At 37.6% G+C, this 9,098-nt stretch overlaps 1 protein-coding gene across 1 annotated transcript; it reads right to left on the bottom strand.

Moving 5' to 3' along the window:
* Positions 1–862: 862 nt before the first annotated feature.
* Positions 863–4,725, bottom strand: htatip2 (HIV-1 Tat interactive protein 2). The gene is made up of 7 exons (XM_044029513.1): positions 4,318–4,725; positions 3,909–4,098; positions 3,700–3,807; positions 2,306–2,443; positions 1,901–1,962; positions 1,314–1,533; positions 863–965 (listed from the first exon to the last, which is right to left on the bottom strand). Exons 1-6 carry the CDS (start codon positions 4,431–4,433, stop codon positions 1,317–1,319), a joined length of 831 nt encoding a protein of 276 aa, XP_043885448.1. The 5' UTR covers positions 4,434–4,725; the 3' UTR covers positions 863–965; positions 1,314–1,316.
* Between the last annotated feature and the right edge of the window lie 4,373 nt (positions 4,726–9,098).

Below are 9,098 nucleotides of genomic sequence, written 5' to 3'. Positions count from 1 at the left end.
TACATTTAGTCACAAGGGGCTGTTAGTTCAAGTAGAGACAAGGCAAATGTATTTCAATAGTAATCTCTCCAACACAAAGGCAATATTAAGGGATAAGTGATTCACATTTGTTTATTGCTGGTGGTCTGTGAGCTACCAAACTAAGTTTTGTTTTTCAACTACAGTGACAAAGTATCTTATCCTCCTAAGGACCAATAATGGAAAACAATTTAATTCAAACCCTTATTTATCACTGAAGTTTATTAAGGTGTAGCCCTTGTGTACGGTTACACTAATTCCAAAAAAATTTAAATCAAAGAAATACAGTATATCACAAAAAAGGGATAAAACAGAAGTAGAGATGGTAAGACAAAACTTTTAATAGCTTTATGTTTCAAGATGAATAACCCAGATATAACAAAGAGGAATTAAGATTTAGAACATTAATTGTAAAACAATAAGCTTAAGAAATATAAAGACACAATAACATTTTTCCTGAGTCACAAATTAAATGAAACCATAATCTTTACTATATGATATTGTTCATGAAAATATTATGCAATAAACTGTATATAATACATTCAATATTAATGTGTGTGTGTAGAAAATGTAGACATATTTTGTTTTCATTCTTAAATTAGCTTTTATGGAAACATTTTCCTCATTTTAAAAACAATATTTTAACTTAGTTTTGAAGAAAAAAAGGATTATGTACAGTCAACGTTTCAGAGTGTCGTCACAGAGCACAAATGGTGAACATGAAAATATTAACCAATATTACACCAAGACAAACAAAAAAGGAGGAAATCTGAATAAACTGGTTCTCAAGTTTCACATGTTTTACCCATTGAAGAATCTAGCAGACAGACACACAACAGTGATCTATGAGACACATGTTTGAATATATTTATTTCAATTTTCAAGAATTGGGAAAATCCTGTGTATATGATGAGCACTTGTAGTCTCTGTACATTTGCTGAAATGACCTGAAAAGAGAAAATCCAGTTCATTGTTTGGTGCCATATGTCACACATAAAGAAAAACTTGAGCATTAATGTGGATCACGAATTCCTATCTTGAGATGAAATTTAAAAGCCTTAGTTGAGCTTTGTTATGGAAACTAAGTATACATACTTGCTACCCGTTTGTGTGCAATGTACAAGCTGACATAGATGACAACCACTTGTTTGTGTTGTGTCATGTGTCTAATGTAAATAGCTTAACATCCATAGTCATTAGATTTGGTATTAAGGAGTCAAACATAGGTCAGTGCCAAGTCACAGAACATTTCTACAACATAGGTCATCAGTGTGAATGGATAATATTCTTTGCACCTCTTATTTCTCTGTGCTCTTTCCCAGAATGGCGATGTCTTTATTCTCTAGGATCTCTGTCTTCTGCTCAGGTTGACGCAGTGTATTTGACACCATCGCCTTTGCCACTGCTTGTATTGGAATGGACATGGAAGTAGAAGACACAGCAGAAACAGCACCAAAGAATTTCCTGGTCAGCCACTCAGCAGGCCGACTCTCCTTTCTGTCCACCAACAAAACCCTATTGCGGAAAAACACAGAGGTTTTCATTATTCTCCGATTATATCAGGTTGTTAATTTAAAACAACCAGTTAATAGATCAATTGATCTATTAACTGGTTGTTGGTTGATAGATAAGCTTTGATGCTTCTTTGCACTCAGGTGATTTGTATCATGTAAAAGGCTATGATCACATGTTTTGTATGGTCAGCACCACTTTGAAAATGTAGACTTTGTTATCTTTTTGAGTTCGGAACATCAAAATTTCATACCACACTACTATGGTCCATGATTTTAAACAAAAGCAACATGGTGTCACAAGTGTACTATTTAAATGTCTTACTGACTTTTTCATAAAGTAAATGCCCTGAATGAATGAGATCACTCACCCTGGTCTGTAAATGGCGTATCTGTCAAAAGCCAGTGCTTCAATATCTGCTTCCACTTGGCCCTGAAAGAAAATTGTTGTTGACCTTTACATGACATCGTATCTGACATGACGTCGTATCTTGTATCTGTTACATCTGTCTGGCAAATGTCTGGCATAAACACGGACCAGTAGTCCTCATGAAGAACAAAACCTACTCCAAATGAGGCAGAAGCTCATTTCTGAGGAACTGGTTAAGTTTAGGGCTAAGATATGTGTCATGGTTAAGTCAAGGTTATGTATTAACTGGTTATGGTTAGGATAAGGCTTTGTTTAGGCTCCAAATGAATGGTCAGTGTGAGTCCTTGAAACAAAAGCTGTGCGATCTTCTGTGTGTGTAACACATTATTGAAAGGAAACAAAATACCTTGACTTTCAGGTAGAGAAAGTTGCTATTTTTATGAGCTCCTCTGGACGACTCCAGGTGAAACTGCATGCAGCCTCCAGCCTTCGAAAGTTCAGCTGATTTTAGAACATAATCGTGATCAACCCGGATGAATCCATCCTATAATCATAAAGAGAACATAATTATAGAATATCTCACTTTGACAACACTTTAGCAACAGCTCACCTGTAGTGGTAAAAGTTAATTAGTTAGCAAAAGCAGCATGTTTGAATATTACATCGTGATTATTATATAATATTGAATAACATCAGTCTTGAAAGAACATTAATCAATATTGGATGTTTTTTTCTCTCCTCACTTTTTACCATATGTTGTTGGGGTGATTGTAGCTCAGTCAAGTCGTCTTTCAACTTGAAGGTTATGGGTTCAATTCCTGACGTGTTCTTGGGCAAGACACTTTTGAATGGGTATGTGCGATAGAAGACGGCGCTGCACATATGTTGTATGAATGTCAAAACTGTAGTGTAAAGCAGCTTTGAGTGATCATCAAGACCAAAAAAGTAGATCTTTGTAAAACGTGTTGACAGACTTTTAAGAGCGCACTTAAGTGGTCCATCTCAACCTTTGTGTAGAAGACATGTTAGTGCTTTAAGTGAATAATAGATGCATCAGTTGAGCTGATCTCTTTAGTTAACTGTTCAAAAGAGGTGAGAAGAGAGAGAATGTTCTCCATTAAGACCCACTGGTGTGAAGTGAATGTCGCATGGAGTTTCGCTTTTGCACAACAGACTTTCCAGCATTTAATAGGTGCTGCTCCACCTTGGACAGACTCTAAGCAGGAATAGACAAACGTGTGGAGTGTTGGTCAAATGCCTTTTTTGGCCAATTTCGGCTGTTTCATGAGAGGGCACTTTTTTGTTGACTGTGTGTATGACTCAAAGTGAACATGATGTCGTTTGAAAATTATAGATTAACTAGAGGATTTTGGAGAATAATACCAATACTGATATATAGATCAAGGATTTTTTTTTAAGTTTTACGTAAGTATGATTAATACTTCCTATAAATTATTTTAGAGCATTCTGACTACATTAATTTAAGTGCGGGACATCTCAAAGGTAATGACAGTGCTCATGTACAAACTGAGGATAGGCCCATTCCATACATGTAGTTCCCTGTTAGTTATAAGCCTTCACATGCACTAATATTGGTATTTAACACAGGTCAATATAGACAAATACATTGGCCTAGTAATTATAGTGGTGCTCTAGTGGACATTTTGTTTCTTGGAAATTAAATCAAATTGCTTAGTAACTACAACTGAATAGTAAAACCCATCAAAAAGATATACAGTGTTGCAGAAACATGCACTACTTCTTGTTCGAGGTGCCCACATTTGAATTTGTTTTACTCACAGTGCCTGCTTTTGCGCGGGTTGTTCCCAGGCAGCAGTAGCCAACATCATGGCCCTGGAAGGCTGCAGCATAGTCATCAAGCTTCTCAAAGTCCACCACCTCTTGTACCTGGAAGAACAAAAATAATATAGTGTCAACATGTAAAATCAATGACAAAGAAGTCTTTTCTTTAAGAAGTTAGTAGAAGGCCGGAGGGTCAGCTCACTTACCAGGTTTTCATATTCTTTATCCTCAAAGGTGAGCCGTCTCCTTCCAATGAGTGTGATCTTGGAGAATATGTTGCGCTGCAGCAGCTCTTTAAGTAACATCTGTCCCGTTTCCCCAGAAGCACCAAGAATGAAACAGCTTTTTTTCTGCTGCTTGAAGTCTTCTTCCAAGGTCTTCATGTCCTCAGCCATGCTGTGTGCAACAACACAATATTACATTTAAGCCAACTGTCACATCTGTGTCTGTGTAATTGCTCAGTCATTAAGGGGTGTCAATACAGAAAACAGGACTTAATTAGGTCCAGTGGAAGAAGTTTCTCCATGGTTTCACTACAAAACAACGTTACATGTTAAATATATGTAAAATAAAGAATACGTGTGTTTCTTGTGTCCAGAGCTAACAGTCACTTACCTGATGTATGAGACCGAATCAGAGTTGTCGAAATAATTCAGAACCGCCGCAATGACAACAACCAGGAGAGTGAAGATCCCAGTGGCTTTCCCCAGGGTGGTAAGTAGCTGGCTCATAACAGACACTGCCAACAGCAACGACTACATGCTGGAGCACTTCCTGGTTGCTTCATGATTCCAGATACGACGCTTCCTGCTTCTCTGACACCGAAGACAAACTAGGACATTTCACCGTCGCACGTGGAGCTTGACACGCGGCAAATGTTTCCTGCAAAACGGTTTAGTCCAGTATACGTATTTTTTTTTTCTGTAGGATACGTTTACAAAGCTATCAAAAAAGAGGGAGACGCTCCCGCGAGCCCCCGCACATTTGTCTGGGGTGACAACGCTTATAGTCCGCGCATGCGCACTTTACTTTTAATGCTTCATATACACCGTCACTTCATTGGGAAGAGTGTAGCTGCAGGAGGTTTAAGACCCTCGGCGAATTACAGATTGTTTGTGTTTTTTTATTTCACTTGCGATAGACAATCACTAAGTAAGTACTTAGTGAGTTAAGTTTAATTTGTTAAAAATTAGATATGTATGTTGGAGAGTCATGTACATATAGCAGCATGGGATTGTGTAACATTATTGAAAAGATAAAAACTTATGTTTGATTGGTAATGATTGCCTAACAACCAAGTTGAATTACAAGTAACCTACAGCAAATAAAATGTGGGTGGAATAAACCAAAATCCATAGGTAGCATCCTAGAACTGCGGGCTTGAAACTGCTGCAATTGCTCCGCTCATGCACTAAGTGGCGCTGTCGTGAAAAAAATGGAGGGGCTCAATTCTGCGAGCGTAAAACTGCGGGCCTTAAACGAAGGGGCTTAATTCTGCGGGCATAAACCTACTGCCTGCGGGCCTGCAGTTACAAATTGACTTTATTGGGTACAACATTCATTGAATGTCATCTGTATACCTTGGTTCAACGAAGTGACTATTTTCTTTTCTGTCACCTTGAATCAGTCTGGCCATACTCCTCTGACACCAAGAAGACATTTTCCCACATTTTACACCATTCTTTGTAAACCCCTCAAACTCAAATTACCTGGGGCCCCTGAAGTGCAGGGAAATAGGAAAACCCAACACTATTAACTAAAACACAACAACATTAACTGAAACACAATAACATTAAATATAACTTAACGTTAACTGACCCTGCGATCGTGCAACAAACACCGGGTAAAACTCACGGATGAGCCGCTGTTGGAGGTGGAGCCCGAGTTGAATCAGTTGAATATCCAACTTGAAACTAATTTCACTGAAACCGGCACTCAGTCTAATCAGTGACAATCCTTGTTTGTGGTGTTTTAGTTAATGTTGGAGTGTTTTGGTTAATGTTGTTGTATTACAGTTAATGCTGTGTTTTCCTATGTGTTGGTGATTTGCAATTAAGGGGCTCAAGTGAAAATGTCCAACTTTTTTGAAAAAAAGACATCAAAATAATAATAATAATTATAATATTTCACATAATTCCTAAATAAAAGTGTTTGTTTTGATTTGGAATGATAAATAGTTCACAAAATAAGCACATTTCTGATGCATAATGAAAACCATACAGAAATAACTGATTATAAATTTCTATTCAGTGTTAGGCCACATGTGGCCAGGGCCATGAGTTTGAGAGCTCTTGTGCATGAAAATCCCAGGAGATCAGCAGTTTATGAAATTATCACATCAGCCTTTCTCACACCAACAACCATGTTTGTTCAAAGTCACTTAAATCACCTCTCCTTGCCACTCTGAAGTTCAGCTGCTCATCTTGATCATGACAAATCAAATCAAATCAAATGAACTTTATTGTTCCAAATATTGGAAATATTTCTTAGGCAAAAGTGCTACAACAGCTGCACAATATATCAGCAAAAAACAGCACATACGAACATACTCTACACAAAATATACAATACACAATAACAAGAAACATACAGAATGACAAGACTTTAATATACAGTATATTACACCTTCCCTAAACACATAAACACTAAGTCTGTAATTATTTGTAAGTGCAATATGCAGAATGAAGTGCTAGACCAGAAGTTAGGCTAGAGTGACTGTGTTTATGTTTACATGCCTGAATGCATTGCACTGCCATGACTGATTAGATATTTCTGTTAATAAGCAGAACAGGAGCGCCACATGGTTGGTGTAGTGGTTAGCACTCTTGCCTTTGCAGCAAGAAGACCCGCGTTCGAGCCCCAGTTGGAACAAGGGCCTTTCTGCATAGAGTTTGTTCTCCCTGTGTGTTTGTCATCTATGAGTGGTCCTGCGATGGACTGGCAAGATGATGGATAAGCACAACAGGTGTGCCTAATAAAGTGGCTGGTTAGTCTATACTATAGAGCAGTGGTCACCAAGGTGCCTGCGGGCTCACTTCACCTCACTAAAAGCTGTGATAATCATTAGGAGTAAGCTCTGGAATTAATGTGTATGCAATTGAATGCATAATATTCATCATCTAAATGGTAAATTGGTAAAATGTTAACATGGCAGCCCTTCATATTATTCTCTACCCTTCAGGTAGCTCTTGGCCTCAAAAAGGTTGGTGACCCCTGCCATGAAGGTTGTATTCTCTCTGCCACAGATGTGTTTGTGGCTGCATTTTTCTATCTGATATTGAGCAGCAATTTAAAAAGTAAAGGACTGATTTCAATGAAATTTCCTGGTGATGTAAGTTTTGACAAGAGTGAGAAATTGTTAGAATTTTGTAGTGATAGAGATCTGGATCGAGGTTTTTTTAAATTGTTAAATTTGTGAGATAAGAGATTGTACTAACAGTATGGGAAACTGCAGGCTTGACAGATGTTTGCACTAAGCGCGTCCTTGAGTTTTTATTTTGTCCTCATACTGCTTTTGTCATTTGCTGTGACCCAGCCCATTCTTATTTCCACTGCTTGATTATAATTCATTCATTCATTCATCATTCATCTTCTACCGCTTTATCCTTCAAATGAGGGTCGAAGGGGGCACTGGTGCCTGCTTGATTATCCATATAAATTGTGGATAATCTGCTATAACTGGTATAATTTATGTAAGTTTAGAATTGTTTGGTGTTGTTGTTCAGTTCAAAGTAAAACGACAACCTAGAAATGCAGGCGTCAGTGACCGATAAAATATATAAGTGGCAGAGAAAAGGCTATCCAGAGGAGTGTGTGTGTTCTTACAATTATGTAAACTGTTAACATATTAGGCACTGTATAATTAAAAGCTTTAACTCATTTTAAAATTCATTGGCTCTTTTGTTTTTTAAGTTGAAAAGTCGTCCTGGAAGGCACTTAATGCACAATTTTGTCAGGAAATCCAGCATGGACCTGGAGTGCAAACCAAAATGTCTTTCCCATTTGTCAGACCTTCAGGGGTTTTCATAAGCCAAAACCTCCACACAAAGAAATCAAGTCCAGTCACATGCAATGAATTCATCAACACCCCATGTTTTTAACACCCCTACCACTTCCAACACAAGGCATCGACCCAATCTAATAGAATATGATGGAGCCAGGGATGATCCTTTAAAGATGTCAGCAGTAAAAGACAGGAAGAAAAGAGGCCGAGGTTGAGAGAAGAGGCCTTAAACTGGCACTCTGCTGAAATGAAATGTCGCCTCTTTGTTCCATAGCCGCAGGTGCTAATTGGGCCTAGCGGTGGGGAGGAAAGCTGCCGCTGGGCTCCTGTCTGTCGCACCTGTTGAGTCATTGTCTCTCACATTGATCAGGCAGGAAGTTGCAGTAAGAAGACTTATGCCTCGGTGGGTGCGTGGCAGAAACGTGGTTCAATTTCCTTTTAGAGCTCCGCTGCTGGAGGTGGAAATGCCAATGGTGGTCAGTGGTCAATTACATTTGAGCATTGATTACCCTGTACTAAAGGACAGATGGATCATAAAGTTGTTTTTATTGGTTTGTTCATATTCTATACAGTTCATTCTTTATAGTCTTCCTACATTTACTCAACATGGCATCACATGTTTGATGTCTCTGTCACTGTTGTCCTGAATCTTAGTCAAACAGGATTAGCTTTTAAATCAGTAGATTAGGAAATCATTTCTCACACAGGACATATTGGCTCTGCATGCTATGACCTAATAATGGACTTATGTAGTTCTTTGAAGTTGATACCAATTGTCATTCCTAACTTTACTTAGATCTTAAATTGTTGCTGTTTTTAAAACAGATGCAAGTGAAAAACTAACATTGCCATAAATTGTTATGGCATATGGAAGTGTTGATCGATGTATTAGACTGCAATACTCATATCTAAAATCAGGAGTATAGTTCATTACATGTATTTTGTATGTGTCACATGTTTGTGAAATGCACATATGACAAAGTTTTTTTGTGTACAACATAAGAGCAAACATTTGTACTGACATCTTCAAAAATGTCTGCTGGCTATCAAGTGAAACATAATACCTCAAATTTCAAATTTCAGGATTTACTTCTGAGTTACCACTGATCAGATAGTATTCATATAATTTATATTTAACTAAATCCATCCATCTCTTAATATATATCCATATATATGTGTATATATACATATATATACACATATATATATTTAACCTTTATTTCATTTTAAAAAATGCCAAATTTCTATTGCTTTGACAAATAAGGATAAAATTCACACACACATAAATACAGGTTTGTGCAGCTCGGACACTGCATTGGCTTCCATTCATTTGACTAAACAAAGCACTATCCCTAACAACCACGCCTCAATGTCTAAACCTAACCTTAACCTAA

This window comes from Solea senegalensis, linkage group LG7 (assembly GCF_019176455.1).
Source record: "Solea senegalensis isolate Sse05_10M linkage group LG7, IFAPA_SoseM_1, whole genome shotgun sequence".
Classification (NCBI taxonomy): domain Eukaryota; kingdom Metazoa; phylum Chordata; class Actinopteri; order Pleuronectiformes; family Soleidae; genus Solea; species Solea senegalensis.
Note: the sequence above shows the minus strand (reverse complement) of the source record. Positions and strands in the feature narration are given on the sequence as shown.

Bases quoted from the DNA above. Each gene is read 5' to 3' on its own strand.
- htatip2 (XM_044029513.1), bottom strand. From the start codon at position 4,433: ATGAGCCAGCTACTTACCACCCTGGGGAAAGCCACTGGGATCTTCACT. The intron at 3,808-3,908 runs GTAAGTGAGCTG...TTGTTCTTCCAG, and splicing joins ATAAAGAATATGAAAACCTG to GTACAAGAGGTGGTGGACTT. The intron at 1,963-2,305 runs GTATTTTGTTTC...ATTTTCTTTCAG, and splicing joins TTCTCTACCTGAAAGTCAAG to GGCCAAGTGGAAGCAGATAT.